The 26,875-nt window shown below is 42.8% G+C and overlaps 2 protein-coding genes across 9 annotated transcripts in view; both read right to left on the bottom strand.

Moving 5' to 3' along the window:
• LOC133545526 (gastrula zinc finger protein XlCGF57.1-like) overlaps positions 1-26,875 on the bottom strand; it is a 403,569-nt gene that overhangs the window by 371,415 nt on the left and 5,279 nt on the right. Inside the window, exon 1 of one of the 7 annotated variants that reach the window (XM_061891176.1) lies at positions 1,303-1,961. The exons of the other annotated variants lie outside the window; for them this stretch is intronic. Within the exon in view, the coding sequence (XP_061747160.1) occupies positions 1,303-1,423 (121 nt within the window). The 5' untranslated portion in view covers positions 1,424-1,961. Of the gene's footprint in view, positions 1-1,302; positions 1,962-26,875 lie in introns of those variants that run through there. 7 annotated transcript variants of the gene reach the window in all.
• Positions 13,378-26,875, bottom strand: part of LOC133545542 (gastrula zinc finger protein XlCGF28.1-like) — a 37,912-nt gene continuing 24,414 nt past the window's right edge. For both annotated transcript variants that reach the window (XM_061891246.1, XM_061891245.1), the window contains exon 2: positions 13,378-14,746. In XM_061891246.1, coding sequence (XP_061747230.1) covers positions 13,395-14,696 — 1,302 coding nt within the window. In that variant the 5' untranslated portion in view covers positions 14,697-14,746 and the 3' untranslated portion in view covers positions 13,378-13,394. The remainder of the gene's footprint in view (positions 14,747-26,875) is intronic.

The following is a 26,875-nucleotide window of genomic DNA, read 5'->3' as shown; positions in this document are numbered from 1 at the left end:
ACATTGTTACAAACTGAGAGCAACATCAACGGGGCGGTATAGCTCGGTTGGTAGAGTGGCCGTGCCAGCAACTTGAGGGTTGCAGGTTCGATTCCCGCTTCCGCCATCCTAGTCACTGCCGTTGTGTCCTTGGGCAAGACACTTTACCCACCTGCTCCCAGTGCCACCCACACTGGTTTAAATGTAACTTAGATATTGGGTTTCACTATGTAAAGCGCTTTGAGTCACTAGAGAAAAGCGCTATATAAATATAATTCACTTCACTTCAACCTCAAACTGGCTCGTTTTCATGAAGAATCTAAAGCAGGGGTGCCCATTATGTCGATCCCGCTTTCTCACTTGCTTGCCCACCCACACACTCACTGACGTCACTCACCTGCTGCCAGACATTAAAGGGCCACACACATATGCTACTCTCATAACAAAGTGTTTAAAAACGAGTATGCAAGTTGGACAAATGAGATGCCAAATCCAACCACTTTCATGCGGTATTGGACAGAAAGGAGGACTTTTTTTTTCCTCCATTTGAAAATGCGGACGTTATCAGCACCACTGTCTAATTCCAATCAATGCAAGTACACATGGCTTCACGGTGGCAGAGGAGTTAGTGCGTCTGCCTCACAATACGAAGGTCCTGCAGTCCTGGGTTCAAATCCAGGCTCGGGATCTTTCTGTGTGGAGTTTGCATGTTCTCCCCGTGAATGCGTGGGTTCCCTCCGGGTACTCTGGCTTCCTCCCACCTCCAAAGACATGCACCTGGGGATAGGTTGATTGGCAACTCTAAATTGGCCCTAGTGTGTGAATGTGAGTGTGAATGTTGTCTGTCTATCTGTGTTGGCCCTGCGATGAGGTGGCGACTTGTCCGGGGTGTACCCCGCCTTCCGCCCGATTGTAGCTGAGATAGGCGCCAGCGCCCCCGAAAAGGAATAAGCGGTAGAAAATGGATGGATGGCAAGTCATTAGAATCAAATACACCAACTTATATTCTTGTCTTCATGAAAGAAAGGAATCTATGTGTGTTAAACATGCTTGTATTATCATTAAACACCATTAACTTGTTAACAAAAATTTCTCTTTCATAAATAAATAAATATAAATTATACATAGGAATGAGGTAGATCTCCTCGACTTGGTCAATTGAAAAGTAGCTCGCCTGCAGAAAAAGTGTGAGCGCCCCTGGTCTAAAGCATTGCATCATCCCCACAAGACAAACAGTCTTCCTATTGACCATCTATTGAACAAATAAGTGTTAATAATGAAATATAAAGGTATTGAAGATGTGAGAGTAAGACGTAAACAAACCTGTTCTGTGTAACACAACTTCATGTTTCTTGAAAACAGCGTCCAGTAGTTGTTGTCGCTCCTTCTCCTCTTTTGTTGGACAAAGTTCCTCCTCATACTTTGCTATCGTTCTTTCGCACATTTTCACACAACCACAACACTTTACACTCACATTTGATCTCTACTTAGCGATGTGTTGATAACGTCCGCGTCTCTTGTTTGGAGCTAACAAGCTAAGCTAACACGCTAAGCTAACTAGCACACGATGCGATAAAGTGCGCTCAGACTAATGTATCCGGATACAAACAATGACTAAGAATGTTTCATCTACTACACCACATATATGCGTACATGTATGCACTAAATACAAATAGAGAAACAATAATGGCCACGTTTAGGCCTTCTCTGTCAAGCGCCATTTTGCTTTTTACTCCTTCGTCTTCTTTGGATTTCCAGCAGACTAGTAGAGCATCTTAGGCCTCCACAGCTTCTTAACGGGACTTCTTCGTCCTGTCCTATGGTCCATACTACATTCTACACTACAGGAGGTCGCGCTATCGACCTTTCAGTTAGTGATGGAAGGAAATGTGCCGATCGGCTTCCAGGATTGTGTCGAGTAATTCTTCTTCTTCTTCTTTGGTTAAATGGCGGTTGACAAGCAACCTTGTAGTGCGCATTACTGCCACCTATTGATATGGAGTGTGGACGGAACTGGAATTCTACTCTGTATTTCTTTATTTAACCCTGTTGTAGCTGTTTATGAGAGTTTGCATGCTCTAAATATCCATCCATCCATCCATTTTGTACCGCTTATTCTATTTTGGGGTTGCGAGGGGCGCTGGTGCCTATCTCAGCTACAATCGGGCGGAAGGCGGCGTACACCCTGGACAAGTCGCTACCTCATCGCAGGGCCAACACAGATAGACAGACAACATTCACACACTAGGGACTATTTAGTGTTGCCAATCAACCTATCCCCAGGTGCATGTCTTTGAATATGTGTCATAAATAAATAAATATGTATAAATAAGTTAATGATGTAGAGCTGGGCTTCACGGTGGCAGAGGGGTTAGTGCGTCTGCCTCACAATACAAAGTTCCTGCAGTCCTGGGTTCAAATCCAGGCTTGGGATCTTTCTGTGTGGAGTTTGCATGTTCTCCCCGTGAATGCGTGGGTTCCCTCCGGGTACTCCGGCTTCCTCCCACTTCCAAAGACATGCACCTGGGGATAGGTTGATTGGCAACACTAAATTGGCCCTAGTGTGTGAGTGTGAGTGTGAATGTTGTCTGTATATCTGTGTTGGGCCTGCGATAAGGTGGCGACTTGTCCAGGGTGTACCCTGCCTACTGCCCGATTGTAGCTGAGATAGGCTCTGGCACCCCCCGCGACCCCAAATAGGGAATAAGCGGGAGAAAATGGATGGATGGATGGATGATGCAGAGTTATAAAGTATTATTAGAAAATGTGTGATTGTAAAATCTCCTGAGCAAATTGTGTTGCAAAGCGGCACAATTATTGGAATGTTGCGACCCCACGGACAGTAAACAAGGCAGAACAAGCAAGAGGGGAGTGTGCTTGATCACTTTGTCTTCAGCTCCTCAAAAGATTTAAGTGTATTCGATGATTTGTGTAAAACCTCATTAGAACTTCTTTTTGTTAGAAGCAGCCAACGAGGTGTTGTATTTTTGTGATTTAATTTCTTTCCGAGTGTGTATTGACGTGAAATCAAAGTCTGATGTACTGTATTGCAGTGGTTCTCAACCTTTTTTCAGTGATGTACCCCCGGTGAACATTTTTTTAATTTAAGTATCCCCTAATCAGAGCAAAGCATTTTTGGTTGGAAAAAAAGAGATAAAGAAGTAAAAGTTTCTGATTTATTCAATTGTATAACAGTGCAAAATATTGCTCATTTGTAGTGTTTTTTCTTGAAATATTTGGAAAAAAGATATAAAAATAACTAAAAACTTTGCTGAAAAATAAACAAGTGATTCAACTATAAAAAAATAAAGATTTCTACAGATAGAAGTAATCATCAACATAAAGTGCCCTCTTTGGGGATTGTAATAGAGATCCATCTGGATTCATGAACATTTCTTCACAAAAAAAGAAATCTTTAACATCAATATTTATGGAACATGTCCACAAAAAAATCTAGCTGTCAACACTGAATATTGCATTGTTGCATTTGTTTTCACAGTTTATGAACTTAAATTCATATTTTGTTGGAGTATTATTCTAAAATATATTTATAAAGGTTTTTTGAATTGTTGCTATTTTTAGAAAATAAAAATAAAAATCTCACATACCTCTTGGCTTACATTCAAGTATCAATCAATCAATCAATTAATGTTTATTTATATAGCCCTAAATCACAAATGTCTCAAAGGACTGTACAAATCATTACGACTACGACATCCTCGGAAGAACCCACAAAAGGGCAAGGAAAACTCACACCCGGTGGGCAGGGAGAATTCACATCCAGTGGGACGCAAGTGACAATGATGACTATGAGAACCTTGGAGAGGACCTCAAATATGGGCAGACCCCCCCCTCTAGGGGACCGAAAGCAATGGATGTCGAGCGGGTCTAACATGATACTGTGAAAGTTCAATCCATAGTGGCTCCAACACAGCCGCAAGAGTTCAGTTCAAAGCGGATCCAAGACAGCAGCGAGAGTCCCGTCCACAGGAAACCATCCCAAGCGGAGTCGGATCAGCATCGTAGAGATGTCCCCAACCGATACACAGGCGAGCGGTCCATCCTGGGTCCCGACTCTGGACAGCCAGTACTTCATCCATGGTATTCGGACCGGACCCCCTACACAGGGGGACAGAGGAAAAAAAGAAAAGAAGCGGCAGATCAACTGGTCTAAAAAGGAGGTCTATTTAAAGGCTAGAGTATACAAATGAGTTTTAAGGTGAGACTTAAATGCTTCTACTGAGGTAGCATCTCAAACTGTTACCGAGAGGGCATTCCAGAGTACTGGAGCACGAACAGAAAACGCTCTATAGCCCGCAGACTTTTTTCGGGCTTTAGGAATCACTAATAATGTTAGGAACTCGCATGTCTGCTGTTGTGTGTCCCCGAGTATGCAAGAATCCAGGAGAGTTGAGTGAAGGTAAGAGGAATTTAATTGAGAACTCATAAGAAAACAAATAAACATAAAGCAGTCTTGCATGGTAAATTCACCAAACATAGATTTATCTTCGAGCACTGAGGAGTGCTCGAGTGAAACATAAATAGGCTGTAGTTTGATTGACAGCAGGTGTGAACCGCTGCTAATCAACGAAAAGAGAAAAACAACAGTGCTCGTGAATAAAACAGGAAATACAACAAAGTAAGAGCACTGAACAGGAAGTAAATACAAAAACACGAACATTAACAGAAACAAAGTGACAGATTGTCACAAATAAGCCGGAGTCCTTTGAAGGCAGTTTTCTTGCCGGGACATATGGTACAATACAATCGGCAAGATAGGATGGAGCTAGACCGTGTAGTATTTTATACGTAAGTAGTAAAACCTTAAAGTCACATCTTAAGTGCACAGGAAGCCAGTGCAGGTGAGCCAGTACAGGCGTAATGTGATCAAACTTTCTTGTTCTTGTCAAAAGTCTAGCAGCCGCATTTTGTACCAACTGTAATCTTTTAATGCTAGACATGGGGAGACCCGAAAATAATACATTACAGTAATCGAGACGAGACGTAACCCCAGGGGTACGCGTACCTCCATTTGAGAACCACTGCTGTATTGTACTGTATTGTGTAGGTTCTCACGGCGTGTTGGCGTGGATGAAGTCAATAAACGCCTGTTTTACAAAAAAATAACTTTCCTGCGTTGCCGTGTATCGAAAGGAGCTACAGTGAGAACGGGTAGAAGAGACAAGGGATCATACGCGCATGCGAGCAACGGAGATTAACCTGCCTTTCAATCAAGTCTGGTGCCTATCTCAGCTACAATCGGGCGGAAGGTGGGGTACACCCTGGACAAGTCGCCACCTCATCGCAGGGCCAACACAGATAAACAGACAACATTCACACTCACATTCACACACTAGGGACCATTTAGTGTTGCCAATCAACCTATCCCCAGGTGCATGTCTTTGGAAGTGGGAGGATTATAACCCACGCAGTCACGGGGAGAACATGCAAACTCCACACAGAAAGATCCCGAGCGTGGGATAGAACTTTGTATGAATGTTCAACATTCTACGCTGCTGATCCGCCTCCGCTTGAGATGGTTTCCTGTGGACGGGACTCTCGCTGCTGTCTTGGATCCGCTTTGAACTGAACTCTCGCGGCTGTGTTGGTGCCACTATGGATTGAACTTTCACAGTATCATGTTAGACCCGCTCGACATCCATTGCTTTCACAGTATCATGTTAGACCCGCTCGACATCCATTGCTTTCGGTCCCCTAGAGGGGGGGGGTTGCCCACATCTGAGGTCCTCTCCAAGGTTTCTCATAGTCAGCATTGTCACTGGCGTCCCACTGGATGTGAATTCTCCCTGCCCACTGGGTGTGAGTTTTCCTTGCCCTTTTGTGGGTTCTTCCGAGGATGTTGTAGTCGTCATGATTTGTACAGTCCTTTGAGACATTTGTGATTTGGGGCTATATTAATAAACATTGATTGATTGATTGAACATAGTATTATCTTCACTTGCAGACATTGTTGTACTCTATGTGTTTAACTGCAAGTTATTAGTCAAACCGTAAGGCAAAATAGAAAGGCTTTAGGTTTCAAACAGTGCAGAATTCCACAGGAAGAGTGTGTAGTTTCAGTTTCTACCACCAGGTGTCTCAGGCATTTTATAGATCAGGGGTCAACAACCTTTTTGAAAGCAAGAGCTACTTCTTGGGTACTGATTAATGCGAAGGGCTACCAGTTTGATACACACTTAAATAAATTGCCAGTAATAGCCAATTTGCTCAATTTACCTTTAATAAATAAATCTATATATATATATATATATATATTTAAAAAAATGGGTATTTCTATCTGTCATTCCGTCGTACATTTTTTTTCCTTTTACGCAAGGTTTTTTGTAGAGAATAAATGATGAAAAAAACACAATTGAACGGCTTAAAAGAGGAGAAAACAGGAAAAAAATTAAAATTAAATTTTGAAACATAGTTTATCTTCAATTTCGACACTTTAAAATTCAAAATTCAACCGAAAAAAAGAAGAGAAAAAGTAGCTAATTCGAATCTTTTTGAAAAAAATTAAAACAATAAGTTATAGAACATCTTTAGTATTTTTTCCAGATTAACATTAATTTTCTGCGATGAGGTGGCGACTTGTCCAGGGTGTACCCTGCCTTCCGCCCGATTGTAGCTGAGATAGGCGCCAGCGTCCCCCGCGACCCCAAAAGGGAATAAGGGGTAGAAAATGGATGGATGGATGGAACATTAATTCTAGAATTTTGATGATATGTTTTAAATAGGTTAAAATCCTATCTGCATTTTGTTAGAATATATAACAAATATGACCAAGCTATATTTCTAACAAAGATAAATAATTATTTATTCTAGATTTTGAACAAAAAATTTAAAATAAATTCAAAAGACTTTGAAATAAGATTGAAATTTGATTCTACAGATTTTCTAGATTTGCCAGAATATTTTTTTTTAATTTTAATCAGAATAAGTTTGAAGAAATATTTCACAAATATTCTTCTTCGAAAAAACAGAAACTAAAATGAAGAATTAAATAAAAATGTATTTATTTTTCTCTACAATGAAAAAATATATATACTAAAACATTGATTTAAATTGTCAGGAAAGAAGAGGAAGGGATTTAAAAGGTAAAAAGGTATATGTGTTTAAAAATCCTAAAATAACTTTTAAGGTTGTACTTTTTCTCTAAAATTATCTTTCTGAAAGTTATAAGAAGCAAAGTAAAAAAATTTGTAAATACATTTAAACAAGTGAAGACCACGGGGAAGACCCAGGACACGTTGGGAAGACTATGTCTCCCGGCTGGCCTGGGAACGCCTCGGGATCCCCCGGGAAGAGCTAGACGAAGTGGCTGGGGAGAGGGAAGTCTGGGCTTCCCTGCTTAGGCTGCTGCCCCCGCGACCCGACCTCGGATAAGCGGAAGAAGATGGATGGATGGATGGATGGAAGTGAAGACTAAGTCTTTAAAATATTTTCTTGGATTTTAAAATTCTATTTCAGTTTTGTCTCTCTTAGAAATAAAAATGTCGAGCAAAAAGAGACCAGCTTGCTAGTGAATAAATACAATTTAAAAAATAAAAGGTAGCTCACTGGTAAGTGCTGCTATTTGAGCTATTTTTAGAACACGCCAGCGGGCTACTCATCTGGTCCTTACGGGCTACCTGGTGCCCGCGGGCACCGTGATGGTGACCCCTGTTATAAATTAAACCAAGATTTGCATGTGTTTGTTACTTAAAGGCCTACTGAAAGCCACTACTAGCGACCACACAGTCTGATAGTTTATATATCAATGATGAAATATTAACATTGCAACACATGCCAATACGGCCTTTTTAGTTTACTAAATTGCAATTTTAAATTTCACGCGGAGTTTCTTGTTGAAAACATCGCGGAATGATGGCGCGTGACGTCTCGGGTTGGAGGGGACATATTAGCGCAGCACCGTTAGCGGCTAAAAGTCGTCTCTTTTCATCGTGCAATTCCACAGTATTCTGGACATCTGTGTTGCTGAATCTTTTGCAAGTTTTTCAATTAATATTGGAGAAGTCAAAGTAGAAAGATGGAGGTGGGAAGCTTTAGCCTTTAACCACACAAACACACGGTGATTCCCAGAGGAGAAGCTTTACTATGGATCAGAGCGGTCAAGCGAACATGGATCCCGACCACTTGTCAACCGGCAGGTTTCGGTGAGAAAATTGTGGTAAAAAGTTGCCCTTTTACAGGAGATCTGCGAAACTTGCGCCGTCCATGCAGCTGCCGTGACTTCCCTCGGACACTGGTGTCAACACACCAGTGGACACACACCTCCGACTATCAGGTACTATTTGACTCACTAAAACACTAGCAACACAATAGAAATATAAGGGATTTCCCAGAATGATCCTAGTAAATATGTCTATAAACATCTGAATCGCTCCCAATGCAATCAATCGCCTTTTTATTTTTATTTTTTTAACTTTAATTTTTTCTAGTCCTTCGCTATCAATATCCTCAGCCACGGATCTTTCATCCTCGCTCAAATGAATGGGGAAATTGTCGTTTTCTCGGTCCGCATAGCTCTTGCTGCTGGAGGCTCCCATTAGAAACAATGTGAGGATGTAAGGGAGGGGTAGGGAACCTATGGCTCTGGAGCCACATGTGGCTCTTTTGACGACAACATCTGGCTCTCAGATAAAGCTTAGCTGATATTGCTTAACAGGATAATTAATTATAAATTCCACTGGTAATCACAGTGTTAAAAATAACATTAAAAAAAAATATATGCATTTTAATCCATCCATCCATCTGTTTCTACCACACCTGTTCAAGAAGTCGCATTGATGGTAAGACGTATTTTATTTATTATTGGTTAGCTTCGGAACAACAATGTTATTAAAAAGAATTAGTGAAGTGAATTATATTTATATAGCGCTTTTCTCAAGTGACTCAAAGCGCTGTACATCTCCATCCATCCATCCATCCATCCATCCATTTTCTACCGTTTATTCCCTATGGGGTCACGGTGGGTGCTGGAGCCTATCTCCGCTACAATCGGACGGAAGGCGGTATACACCCTGGACAAGTCTCCACCTCATCACAGGCGCTTAACATAGTGAAACCCAATATCTAAGATACATTTAAACCAGTGTGGGTGGCATTGGGAGGTAAAGTGTCTTGCCCAAAGACACAACGACAGTGACTAGGTTGGCGGAAGCGGGGATCGAACCTGGAACCCTCAAGTTGCTGGCTCGGCCATTCTACCAACTGAGCTATACCATCCCTAGATAAGAGGCTTAATTTACTCGTAAAATGTTGGTCTTACTTAAAAATGCTTGCATTTAGTTGTATTCAGTGTTAAAAAATATTGTATGGCTCTCACGGAAATACTTTTAAAAATACTTGGCTTTCATGGAAATACTTTTAAAAATACTTGGCTTTCATGGCTCTCTCAGACATAAAGGTTCCCGACCCCTGATGTAAGGAAATGTAACGGTCTCGAGTGGTAAAAATATTAAAATCTAAAACAGATGTTGCTTAAAACCAATAAAAATTGTCAATATAAATATTAAGAACCCAATGAAGTGAGAGAAGGTGTCCGAAATAAAAAAGGATGATTAACCGGTTCACAATTTATTAAAATACAATAAAAAAAACAGTCACGTTGTTGATACTAAAATACCAGATGGTACAAATATGATGGGCGAGTGTGGGTATCTTGGCTCCGCCCCCTTCCACGGCGGCCTCCTGCACGAAAATCAAAAAGGGAGGCAGGCCACGGAGATAAAATCTACAACTACGGAGACGCTATCCGGGCTGACGTCACACTTACACACAGGGCAGGGTTTCCCCTGCCTTTGCTGTAGTTCCACGTCCAAGTGTTAGAGCACGCCCACTGTCCTCGCCAGTCTCGGTCACTCGCGGGACCCACGTGGCCGTACCCGTCCCGCTCCGCCTCCTGGTCTCTCCGGGGGTCTTCGCAGGTCTCTGGGTCCAAATCGCCCCCCTGTCCACAGAACCACATAGCCAGAGTACGACGCAGGAGCCCGCAAGCCCACAGCCAAAGGCAGTTGGGTGTCCCCACAGATCCACAATGCACGGCACTTACTTGGGCGGCAGAGTTTCCTCTGCCCCTGCCTGTTGTGGACGTCTTGGGGTTTGTTCCGGTAGCCTGCGGGGTCTACTGCGTGGTCGGGGGGTTCCTTCCCAGCCTGCGTGCGTCTACCCGGTCGCTCTCGGCCAAGCCGCAGATTCTTCCCCGTTCCGGCCAGAACCTGCCGAATCCTGCCGTCCTCTCTTTCCTGTCGTCAAAGCCTGTTGTTTCCCTCTGTCGACCCTTCCCTCTGCCGACCCTTCCCTCTGCCGACCCTTCCCTCTGTCGACCCTTCCCTCTGTCGACCCTTCCCTCTGTCGACCCTTCCCTCTGACGACCCTTCCCTCTGTCGACCCTTCCCTCTGTCGACCCTTCCCTCTGTCGACCTTTCCCTCTGACGACCCTCCCCTCTGTCGACCCTCCCCTCTGACGACCCTCCCCTCTGTCGACCCTCCCCTCTGTCGACCCTCCCCTCTGTCGACCTTTCCCTCTGTCGACCCTTCCCTCTGTCGACCCTTCCCTCTGTCGACCCTTCCCTCTGTCGACCCTTCCCTCTGACGACCCTTCCCTCTGTCGACCCTTCCCTCTGTCGACCCTTCCCTCTGACGACCCTCCCCTCTGTCGACCCTCCCCTCTGACGACCCTCCCCTCTGTCGACCCTCCCCTCTGTCGACCCTCCCCTCTGTCGACCCTTCCCTCTGACGACCCTCCCCTCTGTCGACCCTCCCCTCTGACGACCCTCCCCTCTGTCGACCCTCCCCTCTGTCGACCTTTCCCTCTGTCGACCCTTCCCTCTGTCGACCCTTCCCTCTGTCGACCCTTCCCTCTGTCGATCCTTCCCTCTGTCGACCTTTCCCTCTGTCGACCCTTCCCTCTGTCGACCCTTCCCTCTGTCGACCCTTCCCTCTGACGACCCTTCCCTCTGACGACCCTTCCCTCTGTCGACCCTTCCCTCTGTCGACCCTTTCCTCTGTCGACCCTTCCCTCTGTCGACCCTTCCCTCTGTCGACCTTTCCCTCTGTCGACCCTTCCCTCTGTCGACCCTTCCCTCTGTCGACCCTTCCCTCTGTCGACCTTTCCCTCTGTCGACCCTTTCCTCTGTCGACATGCAAAATCGAGTTTGAAAAAAAAATAATAATAATAATTAAAAAATATCAATTGCATATCCAATAAAATAATATAAAAAATTGAATGCCTCTTTTCTATTTTCAGGTAAATATAAAAAATAAAAAAATCCACAGGCCAATAATAAATTTGCAAATAAAATAATAATAAAATAATCAAACATTCAAGTATTGAAGTGGCAAGAGAAAGTGCATGAATAAAACATTAATTATTGCTTGGGGGGGGGGGGGTATAGCTCAGTTGGTAGAGTGACCATGCCAGCAACTTGAGGGTTGCAGGTTCGATTCCCGCTTGTGCCATCCTAGTTACTGCCGTTGTGTTCTTGGGCAAGACACTTTACCCACCTGCTCCCAGTGCCACCCACACTGGTTTAAATGTAACTTAGATATTGGGTGTCACTATGTAAAGCGCTTTGAGTCATTTGAGAAAAGCGCTATATAAATATAAGTCACATCACTTCACTTCACTATTGTAGTGTCCCGGAAGAGTTAGGGCTGCAAGGGGGTCTGGGTATTTGTTCTGTTGTGTTTATGTGGTGTTACAGTGCGGATGTTCTTCCGGAATGTGTTTGTTATTCTTGTTTGGTGTGGGTTCACAGTGTGGCACTTATTTGTAACAGTGTTAAAGTTGTTTATACGGCCACCCTCAGTGTGACCTGTATGGCTGTTGAACAAGTATGCTTTGCATTCACTTGTGTGTGAAAAAAACGCATATATTATGTAACTGGGTTGGCACGCTATTTCTATGTAGGAAAAGCGGACGTGACGACAGGTTGTAGAGGATGCTAAAGGCAGTGTCGTTAAGGCGCGAACCCCAATATTGTCGTCCGGGTGGAAATCGGGTGAAATTCGGTAGAATGGTTGCCCCGTGAGGTTTTCGGGAGGGGCACTGAAATTTGGGAGTCTGGGAAAATCGGGAAGTTTGGCAAGTATGAGTATTAGCAGTGAATGCGGTGTTATAATACCGGCGGGCCAGCTCTAATGCTAAATTGATATTGCCTCAAGGGCCAAATGAAATTACACGGCGGGCCAGATTTGGCCCGCGGGCCAGAGTTTGACGCCCATGATCTGAGGCAGGGGTAGGGAACCTATGGCTCGCGAGCCAGATGTGGCTCTTTTGGTGACTACATCCGGCTCTCTGGTAAATCTGAGCTGACATTGCTTGACACGATAAGTAATGAATAATTCCACTTGTAATCACAGTGTTGAAAATAATTTTCAAAATATAAAACATTCTCAAGCATTTTTAGTCCATCCATCCTTTTTTTTATACCGCACCTGTTCAAGAAGTTGCGTTAATGGTAATAAGTTATTTATTATTGGTTAGGGTGGGGCTTGCCCTCCTGGGGGTTCTTCAGTCCACCAAGCATTGACACGAGAGCCTGTTTTAAGGTTACAATATTGTTTTGTTTTTTTCAATAAGTCTCTCAGTTGCTTTCCAGCAATTGTCTTTTTCTCTTTCGTCCTTTCTCGCGCTCCGGCTCCAGCACCAACCCCGTCTCTTCTCCTGGCTGCTGCTTACAACACAGCCACAGGTGATTAGATAACAAGGCCCAGGTGGGCCATCTACGCATCTGTCGCTGATTTCGAGGCCGGTCCTGGCAACAACCCGCTTCGCTGCAGGCCCGCAGGCCACGCCCCCTCCACAGTTAGCTTCAGAATTACAATGTTTTTACAAAAAATAAGAGACATATTATAAATGTTGGTCTTACTTAAAAATGCAGGCGTTTATATGTGTTCAGTGTTAAAAAAATATATATATGGCTCTTACGAAAATACATTTCAAAATATTTGGCCTCTCGGCTCTCTCAGCCAAAAAGGTTCCCGACCCCTGATCTAAAGGATCATTAACAATTATAGAAATAGAAATATGTACCACTTCAATATTTCATACACCTATAAAAAACATTATGAATAAGTCTAAAATTGTTTTGTGAATGTATATATATATATATACATATATATATATATAAACATAAAAAGTTCATTGTATGTAAAATATTTTGTGTACTGTTTAGTCTCACCTTTTCAGTTCAATTGTTCTGTTCAAAGTTTAATAAAAGTACACAATGTTGCATATTAATGCATGTACTTGACTGAAAAAATCACCAAAGTAAAATATCTAATCTATAAATGTAGAGGCCTATTACAAAGATTGTTGCACAAACTATGTCACACATGTTATATGTGCTGATGTTAGAAGGTCCAAATTAAAGTCTTGACAGTTCATTTCCAATCCTGCAGATTTATTGGCTGCTGCTGTTCTCACCAGCACACTTGTGTTTCTCACACTGGTACTTATAAGAGAATCTTTCACCACACACACTGCAACCCAACACTTTCTCTCCTGTGTGTGTTCTCATGTGTACTTTCAAATTGTAACTCTGTGCAAAACCTTTACTACAAATCGAACAGATACAATATTTTTCTCCGGTGTGTATTCTTCTGTGTTCTTCCATATGTGATCTTTGTACAAAACCTTTACCACAGATTGAGCAGGAAAAAGGTTTTTCACCGGTGTGTATTCTCATGTGTACTTTCAAATTGTGACTTTGTACAAAACCTTTACTACAGATTAAACATATAAAAGATGTTTCTCCAGTGTGTAAAATTGTGTGTTTTTTCAAACTCTGACTGTGTGTAAAACCTTTATCACATATTGAACAGATAAAAGGTTTTTCTCCGGTGTGTATTCTCATATGTAATTTCAAATTGTGGCTTGTTGCAAAACCTTTACCGCAGATTGAACAGACATAGAGTTTTTCACCAGTGTGCGTTGTCATGTGTACTTTCAAATTGTGACTTAGAACAAAACCTTTACCACAGATTAAACAAGAGAAAGTTTTTTCTCCGGTGTGTTTTCTCATATGTAATTTCAAACTCTGACTTTGTGTAAAACCTTTACCGCAGGTTGAGCAAGAAAAGGGCTTTTCTCCGGTGTGTGTTCTCATGTGTACTTTTAAATTTTGACTAAGTACAAAACCTTTACCACAGATTGAACAGATAAAAGTGTTTTCTCCGGTGTGTGTTCTCTTGTGTACTTTCAAACTCTGACTGCGTGTAAAACCTTTACCACACGTTGAGCAAGAAAAAGGTTTTTCTCCAGTGTGTCGTATCATGTGTCTTTTCAGATGACAATGGTATTTAAATGTTTTGTGACAGTGAGAACATGTCAAATGTGTGTTGTCCGTGTGACATGTCTTATCATCTTTAGAGTCTTCATCATCAGTGTCAGGAGAGTGTGAGGTTGTGTCCTCACTATCTGATAGTGGAGCTAAGAGCTTGTCTGCTTGTGATCCTCCACAGTGGTCTCCATCAGCTTCTGTTGTCATGTGTTGTGTTGAGCTGCTGCTTGGAGGCTCCCCCCCTCCCCTCTCCTCACTTTCACTTTCATCATCTTCACTCTTCACAATGACACTTATCACTGGAAAATCCATCAGTCCTTCAGTACGATCTCCCCCTTGACTGATGCTGTGTTCCTCTTCTTCCTCTTTAAAGCGGGTGTTCAAAGGGGCCTCGGAAGAGGGCTGTGGCTCCTCCTGCTGCATCCTAAAGCTCCACTTCTTTAGCTTAGGAAGAAGATTTTCTTAACACACGTCTGCGGAACACAAAAAGACAAACACATGCTTTAAAAACATCCAGGTTTGCTCAGTCAAACGAGATATTCAGTATGTTTACATGTACTAAAGAACACCCTTCCTGACTACCTCAGGGCCCCACACAGTGGATGCTTTTAAAAAAGGGCTAAAAACCCACCTTAAAGGGGAACATTATCACCAGACCTATGTAAGCGTCAATATATACCTTGATGGTCCAGAAAAAAGACCATGTATTTTTTTAACCGATTTCCGAACTCTCAATGGGTGAATTTTGGCGAATTAAACGCCTTTCTGTTTATCGCGCTGGAGGCGATGACGTCAGAATGTGACGTCGCCGAGGTAACACACCCGCCATTTTCATTTTCAACACATTACAAACACCGGGTCACAGTTCTGTTATTTTCCATTTTTTTGACTATTTTTTGGAACCTTGGAGACATCATGCCTTGTCGGTGTGTTGTCGGAGGGTGTAACACTAACAGGGAGGGATTCAAGTTGCACCACTGGCCCGAAGATGCGAAAGTGACAAGAAATCTGCCGCCAGACCCCCATTGAATGTGCCGGAGTGTCTCCACATTTTACCGGCGATGCTAAGGCAGACATGGCACAAAGATGAATGGATAACCTGCAGATGCATTTGCAAAAGATAGTCAACGAAATCACAAAGGTGTGTTTTGTTGCTGTTGACTGCCAGCTAATCGATGCTAACATGCTACGCTAATCGATGCTAACATGCTATTTACCGGCGGTGCTAAAGCAGACATGGAACAGAGATGTATGGATAACATGTAGATGCATTTGCAACTATATTACGTTTCCTTCCACCCACATTTAATGCGAAAAAAACATTTACCAATCGACGGATTTAAGTTGCTCCAGTGTCAAAAGATGCCAAAGTCCTGATCGTTTGGTCCGCACATTTTACCGGCGATGCTAACGCAGCTATCCGGCCATGTTATGACTATGAATTCGCTCAATAGCTTCAGTTTCTTCTTCAATACTTTCATACTCCAACCATCTGTTTCAATACATGCGTAATCTGTTGAATCGCTTAAGTCGCTGAAATCCGAGTTTGAATCCGAGCTAATGTCACTATATCTTGCTGTGGTATTCCCATTGTTTGTTTACATTGGCAGCACTGTGTGACGTCACAGGGAAATGGCCAGTGTCTTCGCAGAGAGCCGAAAATAAGGCACTTTAAAGCTTTATTTAGGGATATTCCAAGACCGGTAAAATTTTGAAAAAAAACTTCAAAAAATACAACAAGCCACTGGGAACTGATTTTTATTGTTTTTAACCCTTTTGAAATTGCGATAATGTTCCCCTTTAAGAAAACAAAACAAAAATCACGTAGCTCATTTTAAATTCGAAAAATAAATCAGCAGCGTCGTTCAAAAAAGCTTTTATCAACTACGCCAAATAGCGAAAGTGAAACCGCTTCTGTCAGGACATGATCTCCATAAATTAATTCACGCCTTTATCTGGAATGGTTTAGACTACTGCAATGCCCTGCATGTGGAACTCTGCTGCTCGTCTGCTAACACAGACCCGCAGACGTGAGCACATCACCCCTATATTAGCGTCCCTTCACTGGCTCCCTGTGCGTTATCCAATCAATTTTAAACTCCTATTTGCTTTTAAATGTCTAAACAACCTCGCGCCAACATATCTCTCCGACCTCCTTCAGCCTTACTGCCCCACCCGATCCCTAAGATCAGCCGATCAGCTGCTACTGACGGTCCCTGACACAAGGCTGAAGCTTAGAGGTGACAGAGCTTTCGCAGCCGCTGCTCCCAAGCTCTGGAACGACCTACCTCTGAGTGTTAGACAAGCCTCCTCTCTTCCTGTTTTTAAATCTCTCTTAAAAACATTATTTTATTCCTTGGCTTTTAAAGGGGAACATTATCACAATTTCAAAAGGGTTAAAACAATAAAAATCAGTTCCCAGTGGCTTGTTGTATTTTTTTTCAAAATTTTACCGGCCTCGGAATATCCCTAAATAAAGCTTTAAAGTGCCTTATTTTCGGCTTTCTGCGAAGACACTGGCCATTTCCCTGTGACGTCACACAGTGCTGCCAATGTAAACAAACAATGGCGAATACCACAGCAAGATATAGTGACATTAGCTCGGATTCAAACTCGGATTTCAGCGACTTAAGCGATTCAACAGATTACGCATGTATTGAAACAGATGGTTGGAGTATGAAAATATTGAAGAAGAAACTGAAGCTATTGAGCGAATAACTATTGACGCTATTCATAGCCATAGCATGGGCGAATAGCTGCGTTAGCATCGCCGGTAAAATGTGCGGATCAGGACTTTCGCATCTCGTGACACTGGAGCAACTTAAATCCTTCGATTGGTAAGTGTTTTTTTCGCATTAAATTTGGGTGGAAGGAAACGTAATATAGTTGCAAATGCATCTGCAGGTTATCCATACATCTCTGTTCCATGTCTGCTTTAGCACTGCCGGTAAATAGCATGTTAGCATCGATTAGCTGGCAGTCAACATCAACAAAACTCACCTTTGTGATTTCGTTGACTATCGTTGCAAATGCAGTTGCAGGTTATCCATACATCTCTGTGTCATGTCTGCTTTAGCATCGCCGGTCAAATGTGGAGACACTCTGGCACATTCAATGAGGGTCTGGCGGCAGACATTTTGGCATCTTCGGGCCAGTGGTGCAACTTGAATCCCTCCCTGTTAGTGTTGTTACACCCTCCGACAACACACCGACGAGGCATGATGTCTCCAAGGTTCCAAAAAATAGTTGAAAAAACGGAAAATAACAGAGCTGAGACCCGGTGTTTGTAATGTGTTGAAAATGAAAATGGTGGGTGTGTTACCTCGGCGACGTCACATTCTGACGTCATCATCTCCACCGCGATAAACATAAAGGCGTTTAATTCGCCAAAATTCACCCATTTAGAGTTCGGAAATCGGTTAAAAAAATAGATGGTCTTTTTCTGCACCATCAAGGTATATATTGACGCTTGCATAGGTCTGGTGAGAATGTTCCCCTTTAACAATCAGTGATATCCATCCTGCAATGCCACCCCATTAGACACCTGCTGTGAACCTGTTTTTTATGTTTTATTTATTTATTTTTTATCATGTTCTGTTTGTGTTGTGTTGTTTGCTCGGTTGTCGTATTATCTTTTAACCTGCCCATTGTACAGCACTTTGGCTACCCCTGTGGTAAATTTTGAATGTGCTTTATAAATAAAGTTGATTTGATTTTTAATATTGCTCGTTATAAATTTCACGCAAAAGTCCAAGGAGGCAACGAGCCCTTTCAACAGTTTTTGACGGATCTGAGAATGTTTGTGAAGGACTGTAATTATGCAAATAAGGAGGAGATGATGAGATACCATGTCATGTTTGGGATCCAGTTACCTAAAGTAAGAGAATAGCTACCGAACACTTAGGTCTAACTTAAGCCCTGTCTTGGTTTAACTCTTATCTTAAAGCGTACCCCGTGGTTTACAGAAGAAACTAGAGCTCAGAAATGATTGTGTAGAAAGCTGGAACGCAAATGGCGCACAACTAAACTTGAGGTGCACCATCAAGCATGGAGTGATGGTTTAATAACTTATAAACACATGCTTACCTGAGCTAAAGCTAAATATTACTCAAATCTCATCCACCGTAATAAAAACAATCCTAAATTTTTGTTTAGCACGGTAGCATCGCTAACCCAACAAGGGACTCCTTCCAGTAGCTCCACCCACCCAGCTGATGACTTTATGCAATTCTTTAGTAAGAAAATTTACGTCATTAGAAAGGAGATTAAAGACACTGCGTCCCAGCTACAACGGGGTTCTATTAACACTGACACGATTGTATATACGGCGGATACTGCCCTCCAAAATAGTTTCTCTCGTTTTGAGGAAATAACATTAAAGGAATTGTTACAACGTGTAAATGGAATAAAACAAACAACATGTTTACTTGACCCTCTTCCTGGGAAACGTATCAAGGAGCTCTTTGTATTATTAGGTCCATCAGTGCTAAATATTATAAACTTATCACTTTCCTCGGGCACTGTTCCCCTAGCATTCAAAAAAGCGGTTATTCATCCTCTTTTTAAAAGACCTAACCTTGATCCTGACCTCATGGTAAACTACCGACCGGTGTCTCACCTTCCCTTTATTTCAAAAATCCTCGAAAAAATTGTTGCGGAGCAGTTAAATGAACACTTAGCGTCTACCAATCTATGTGAAACCTTTCAATCCGGTTTCAGGGCAAATCACTCTACGGGGACAGCACTAGCAAAAATGACTAATGATCTATTGCTTACGATGGATTCTGATGCGTCATCTATGTTGCTGCTCCTCGATCTTAGCGCTGCTTTCGATACCGTTGATCATAATATTTTATTAGAACGTATCAAAACACGAATTGGTATGTCAGACTTAGCCCTGTCTTGGTTTAACTCTTATCTTACTGATAGGATGCAGTGCGTCTCCCATAACAATGTGACCTCGGACTACGTTAAGGTAACGTGTGGAGTTCCCCAGGGTTCGGTCCTTGGCCTTGCACTCTTCAGCATATACATGCTGCCGTTGGTGACATCATACGCAAATACGGTGTTAGCTTTCACTGTTATACACCCAACTCTACATGCCCCTAAAGCTGACCAACACGCCGGACTGTAGTCAGCTGGAGGCGTGTCTTAATGAAATTAAACAATGGATGTCCGCTAACTTTTTGCAACTCAACGCCAAAAAAACGGAAATGCTGATTATCGGTCCTGCTAGACACCGACCTCTATTTAATAATACAACTTTAACATGTGACAACCAAACAATTAAACAAGGCGACTCTGTAAAGAATCTGGGAGTTATCTTTGACCCAACTCTCTCCTTTGAGTCACACATTAAAAGCGTTACTAAAACGGCCTTCTTTCATCTCCGTAATATTGCTAAAATTCGCTCCATTCTGTCCACTAAAGACGCCGAGATCATTATCCATGCGTTTGTTACATCTCGCCTCGACTACTGTAACGTATTATTTTCGGGTCTCCCCATGTCTAGCATTAAAAGATTACAGTTGGTACAAAATGCGGCTGCTAGACTTTTGACAAGAACAAGAAAGTTTGATCACATTACGCCTGTACTGGCTCACCTGCACTGGCTTCCTGTGCACTTAAGATGTGACTTTAAGGTTTTACTACTTACGTATAAAATACTACACGGTCTAGCTCCATCCTATCTTGCCGATTGTATTGTACCATATGCCCCGGCAAGAAAACTGCGTTCAAAGGACTTCGGCTTATTAGTGAGTCCCAAAGCCCAAAAAAAGTCTGCGGGCTATACAGCGTTTTCATTTCGGGCTCCAGTACTCTGTATTGCACTCCCGGTAACAGTTCGAGATGCCACCTCAGTAGAAGCATTTAAGTCTCACCTTAAAACTCATTTGTATACTCTAGCCTTTAAATAGACTCCCTTTTTAGACCAGTTGATCTGCCGTTTCTTTTCTTTTTCTCCTATGTCCCACTCTCCCCTGTGGAGGGGGTCCGGTCCGATCCGGTGGCCATGTACTGCTTGCCTGTGTATCGGCTGGGGACATCTCTGCGCTGCTGATCCGCCTCCGCTTGGGATGGTTTCCTGCTGACTCCGCTGTGAACAGGACTCTCGCTGCTGTGTTGGATCCACTTTGGACTGGACTCTCGCGGCTGTGTTGGATCCATTATGGATTGAACTTTCACAGTATCATGTTAGACCCGCTCGACATCCATTGCTTTCGTCCTCTCCAAGGTTCTCATAGTCATTATTGTCACCGATGTCCCACTGGGTGTGAGTTTTCCTTGCCCTTATGTGGGCCTACCAAGGATGTTGTGGTGGTTTGTGCAGCCCTTTGAGACACTAGTGATTTAGGGCTATATAAGTAAACATTGATTGATTGAGTGTCGGTTCCGATTTGACGTTGGATAAAGCTATAATCAGGTCTCATGACATGGCACAAGCACAGCTCAAAACTATAGCTAACGGAAACAGCGGCCTGCACGAGCAGACTGTCCATGCTGTCAGTTGCCATTATTGAAGGAAGACAGCTTGGAAAACGCAATAGAGAACACTTACAGACCTGATGGGGACAGACAGCGTCAAAAAAGTTGTGGCTACTGCGGAAACAAGCCCCGTGGAGCCAAAGACAGCTGTCCAGCCAAAGGTAAACACCGCAAGATATGCAGCAAATGGAATCATTTTGCGAAAGTATGCCGCTCAAAGCAAAGTACAGGAGTGCACACTGTAAGTGAAATTGACCCACTCAACAAGACAGACAGTGAAGATATGGAGATGTGTTGGTTGGATCAAGTAAAAATACTGTCACCTTTAAGCTAGACACTTGAGCCTCAGCTAATGTCACTCCCACTAATGTTTTCCAAAAGCTTGGGATACAGGACACACTACAACCAACAACACTCCCTCTCTAGAGGAAAATGCAACATTAAACGCCTACTGAAATGAGATCTTCTTATTTAAACGGGGATAGCAGGTCCATTCTATGTGTCATACTTGATCATTTCGCGATATTGCCATATTTTTGCTGAAAGGATTTAGTAGAGAACATCCACGATAAAGTTCGCAACTTTTGGTTGCTAACAGAAAAGCCCTGCCTCTACCGGAAGTCGCAGACGATGACGTCACATGTTGATGGCTCCTCATATACTCACATTGATTTTAATGGGAGCCTCCAACAAAAAGAGCTATTCGGACCGAGAAAACGACAATTTCCCCATTAATTTGAGCGAGGATGAAAGATTTGTGTTTGAGGATATTGATAGCGACAGACTAGAAAAAAAAAAAAAAACGCGATTGCATTGAGACGGATTCTGATGTTTTTAGAGACATTTACTAGGATAATTCTGGGAAATTCCTTATCTTTCTATTGTGTTGCTAGTGTTTTAGTGAGTTTAACAGTACCTGATAGTCGGAAGTGTACGTCCACGGCCGGGTGTTGACGCGCAATGTCTCAGGGAAGTCAACGGCAGCTTTATGGGCGGCACAAGCTCAGCTGATCTCCGGTAAGAAGCGACTTTTCAACCACAATTTTCTCACCGAAACCTGCTGGTTGACATTCGGTCGGGATCCATGTCCGCTGTGATCCATAGTAAAGTTTCACCTCTGTGATTTTTAAACAAGGAATCACCGTGTGTTTGTGTGGCTAAAGGCTAAAGCTTCCCAACTCCATCTTTCTACTTTGACTTCTCCATTATTAACTGAACAAATTGCAAAAGATTCAGCAACACAGATGTCCAAAATACTGTGTAATTATGCCGTTAAAGCAGACTACTTTTAGCTGTGTGTGTGTGTAGCGCTCATACTTCCTAAAAACCTGTGACGTCTTGCGTACACGTCATCATTACGTGACGTTTTCAAGAAAAATCTCCCGGGAAATTTTAAATTGCAATTTAGTAAACTATAAAGGCCGTATTGCATGGGTGTCAAACTCTGGCCCGCGGGCCAAATCTGGCCCGCCGTGTAATTTAATTTGGCCCTTGAGGCAATATCAATTTAGCATTAGAGCTGGCCCGCCGGTATTATACAGCGTCTGTGCCGCTGTAACACCGCATTCACCGCTAATACTCATACTTGCCAACCCTCCTAATTTTCCCGGTAGACTCCCGAAGTTCAGTGCCCCTCCCGAAAATCTCCCGGGGCAACCATTCTCCCGAATTTCTACCGATTTCCACCTGGACAACTATATTGGGGGCGTGCATTTAAGGCACTGCCTTTAGCGTTCTCTACAACCTGTCGTCACGTCCGCTTTTCCTCCATAATAACAGCGTGTCACTTAATATTTGTGGCTGTTACACACACACACACACGCACAAGTGAATGCAAGGCATACTTGGTCAACAGCCATACAGGTCACACTGAGGGTGGCCGTATAAACAACTTTAGCACTGTTACAAATATGCACCACACTGTGAACCCACACCAAACAAGAATGACAAACATTTCCGGTGAACATCGGCACCGTAACACGACAGAAGAAATACCCAGAAACCCTTGCAGCACTAAGTCTTCCGGGAAACTTCCAGCAAACTGACCAATAATTAACGTTTTATTCATGCATTTTCTCTTGCTACTTCAAGGCTTGAATGTTTGGTTCATTCATTATTGTTATTTTATTTTCAAATGTATTATTGGCCTGTGGAAAAAATTTTTATATTTACCTCAGAAGATTGCAAATAGAAAAAAAGACATAACGTTTTTATTAAAATTTTATTTGAAATGCCATTGATATTCTTTTAATTATTATTATTATTATTATGTGAAACTGGATTTTGCATGTCACTAAAGTTATATAAGCGTTGCATGTTCAATATTTAATGCAAAACTTGTTTGGGTCCCTATTAAAAAGGTTCATTTGTTCAACCTTGGCCCACGGGTTTGTTCCGTTTAAAATTTTGGCCAACTCTGTATTTGAGTTTGACACCCCTGCCGTATTGACATGTGTTGCAATGTTAATATTTCATCATTGATATATAAACTATCAGGTGGGTAGTAGTGGCTTTCAGTCGGCCTTTAAATGCCAAGATAAAAGCATTCATCTGACATTAAAGGGCCACATCTTTGACACACAAGCTCTTCCAGGATTAAAAGCCTGTATAGACTTTGGACTCATTAAACTTATACTGTCCGTGCACAGCTACCCTGAGACATTGGTTATGGATGAGTTTGCTGATGTTTTCACAGGAATAGGACCATTTCCTGGAGAGTGCACTATTCACAATAAACCCGAAGCAGTACCTGTAGTTCACCCACCTAGGCACGTCCCTTTGGCCCTTTGTGACCGCCTCAAGAAGGAATTACAAAACATGGAAAAACAAGACATTGTGAAAGTCACTGAACCAACTGAATTGGTTAATTCAATGGTAGCAGCAGAAAAACTACACACAGGAAATCTGAGGGTATGTCTGGATCTAAGGGACCTAAATAAAGTCATCAAACGCCCGCATTGCCCCTTACCTACCTTGAGGACACAACCTCCAAATTGGCAAGAGCCGGTTTCTTCAGTGTAACGGATGCAAGGCCAGGCTACTGGGCCATCAAGCTCTCAGATGAGTCCTCAAAGCTGACAACCTTCAACACTGTTTTTGAACGATACAAATTCCTCCGCTTACCTTTTGGACTGATCTCTGCTCAAGATGAGTTTCAGCGTAAAGTCGAGGAGACTTATGAGGGTTTGCAGGGTGTCACAGCAATAGTCGATGATATCCTCGTCTATGGCAAGACTAAAGAAGAACATGATACCAACCTCCGTGCCATGTTGCAGCGCAACAGGGAGCGAAGAGTTAAGCTCAACCCAGATAAGAGTACAATCTGTGCCACTGAGTCAATTACTTTGGGCACCGAATCAATTCAAAAAGTGGAATCAAGCCTGATCCAGCAAAGATTGTTGCTGTGAGGGACATAGAACCACCGAGAGACAAAGGTGAGCTGTAAACAATTCTTGGAATGATTAACTATTTGCCCCAATTTTCCCCTGGACTGTCTGATGTCAATGCACCCATGCGTTAACCTGACTCTCGCCAGCTCCACTCAAGGATCTGGGAGTTCTCAATAGGAGATGTATTTCAGAAGGCGTGGCCTTGTAAAAAAAAAAAATCATTGTATGTGATTAGATAAACCACTTGTCTGTTATCTTGAATGACTTGCTACTTCAACCACTCACATCGAAATCAACCTGTGACGCTGATGAGAGCTGGGAAATCCAAACCAGGTTGGAAAAAGAGCCAAAACATCCTTGCCACCGATAAATGCTTTAAAAACCGTTCTCTGATCATCTTCTAAATAATTAATATTGATAGATTCAACGAAACAGTTGCAATAGCAGAATCAATGTCAGCAAACGACACAGCGAGGGCTGCGGGCCGCCATTGTTGTTTGAATCTGACAGTCGCTTCAGCGCCACGTCACATCTATGAAATCTCGCCCAGCAATCCTGATTGGTTCATTATTTTTTGCTATCTTGAAGGAGTTTGCAATGCCTTTGAGCCCACACTCTTGTGTGGAGCTCAGCGAACTACAAGGGTCTTCTGAGAGTCAGGTTACCCATGCGTCACCTGTTAAAGGGGAACATTATCACAATTTCAAAAGGGTTAAAAACAATAAAAAGCGGTTCCCAGTGGCTTGTTGTATTTTATTTTTTTTTTCAAAATTCTACCGGTCCCGGAATATCCCTAAAAAAAGCTTTAAAGTGCTTGATTTTCGCTATTTGCGATGACACTATCCATTTCCCTGTGACGTCATACAGTGCTGCTAATGTAAACAAACAACGGCGAATACCACAGCAAGATATAGCGACATTAGCTCGGATTCAGACTAGGATTTCAGCGACTTAAGCGATTTAAGAGATTACTCATGTATTGAAACGGATGGTTGGAGTATGAAAGTATTGAAGAAGAAACTGAAGCTATAGAGCGAATAACTATTGACGCTATTCATAGCCATAGCATGGCCGAATAGCTGCGTTAGCATCGCCGGTAAAATGTGCGGACCAAACGATCAGGACTTTCGCATCTCGGGACACTGGAGCAACTTAAATCCTTCGATTGGTAAGTGTTTTTTTCACATTAAATGTGGGTGGAAGTAAACGTAATATAGTTGCAAATGCATCTCCAGGTTATCCATACATCTCTGTTCCATGTCTGCTTTAACACCGCCGGTAAATAGCATGTTAGCATCGATTAGCGTAGCATTTTAGCATCGATTAGCTGGCAGTCAACATCGACAAAACTCACCTTTGTGAATTTGTTCACTTTATAGTTGCAAATGCATCTGCAGGTTATCCATACATCTCTGTGCCATGTCTGCTTTAGCACCGCCGTTAAATAGCATGTTAGCGTCGATTAGCTTAGCATGTTAGCATCGATTAGCTGGCAGTCACGCCGCAACCAAATGTGTCTGATTAGCACATTAGTCAAGATCAACAAAACTTCCCTTTGTGATTTCGTTGACTTTATCGTTGCAAATGCATCTGCAGGTTATCCATACATCTCTGTGCCATGTCTGTCATCGCCGGTAAAATGTGCAGACACGTTGGCACATTCAATGGGGGTCTGGCGGCAGACACTTTCGCATCTTCGGGCCAGTGGTGCAACTTGAATCCCTCCCTGTTAGTGTTGTTACACCCTCCAACAACACACCGACGAGGCATGATGTCTCCAAGGTTCCAAAAAATAGTCAAAAAAACGGAAAATAACAGAGCGGAGACCCGGTGTTTGTAATGTGTTGAAAATGAAAATGGCGGCTGTATTACCTCGGAGACGTCACGTTCTGACGTCATCGCAAAAAGAGCGATAAACAGAAAGGCGTTTAATTCGCCAAAATTCACCCATTTAGAGTTTGGAAATCGGTTAAAAAATATATATGGTCTTTTTTCTGCACCATCAAGGTATATATTGACGCTTACATAGGTCTGCTGATAATGTTCCCCTTTAAAAGATTTGAGTGAATTCAGATGGGATGCAAAACAGGAGGAAGCATTCGGAAAAATTAAAGAGCTGCTCACTCAGGAACCAGGTCCGGTGTTGAAATATTTTCACCCGAGCAAGGACCTCAGACTCCATGTTGACGCATCAAAATATGGATTAGGGGCGGGCAAAAGCCCATAGCCTATGCATCTAAGTCACTAACTAACTGTGAAGTCAATCATGCACTAATTGAGAAGACGCTATATGCTATTCTGTTTGGGTGCAAGCGTTTCCACCAGTACATACATGGTCGCCACATCACCGTGGAGAGTGACCAAAAGCCAATTCAATCCACTTTGCGAAAAATACTTGTAGCAGCGCATCCAAGGTTACAAAGAATGATGCTTCAGCTACCGAGGTATGACTTCACAATCACTCACAGACCAGGCAAAGACATTCCTGTCGCAGAAACGCTCTCCAAAAAGTCACTGCCTGACCAAGACACCAGCCTCAGTGAAGGTATGGACATGCAGGTGCTAATAGCAACCGACGTGTCAGTGACACCAGACTTGAAAACATCAAGGCAGAGACTGGAAATGATGCTCAACTCATCTTGCTGAGGAGAGGAAACTATGCCCTCAGAACATACTGGAATATTGGAACCACCGGGACAAGCTCTCGCAGATGAATAACATCCTGTT

Source organism: Nerophis ophidion, linkage group LG28 (genome assembly GCF_033978795.1).
Source record: "Nerophis ophidion isolate RoL-2023_Sa linkage group LG28, RoL_Noph_v1.0, whole genome shotgun sequence".
In the NCBI taxonomy this organism is placed as follows: domain Eukaryota; kingdom Metazoa; phylum Chordata; class Actinopteri; order Syngnathiformes; family Syngnathidae; genus Nerophis; species Nerophis ophidion.
This window is presented reverse-complemented; position numbering and strand designations above follow the sequence as displayed.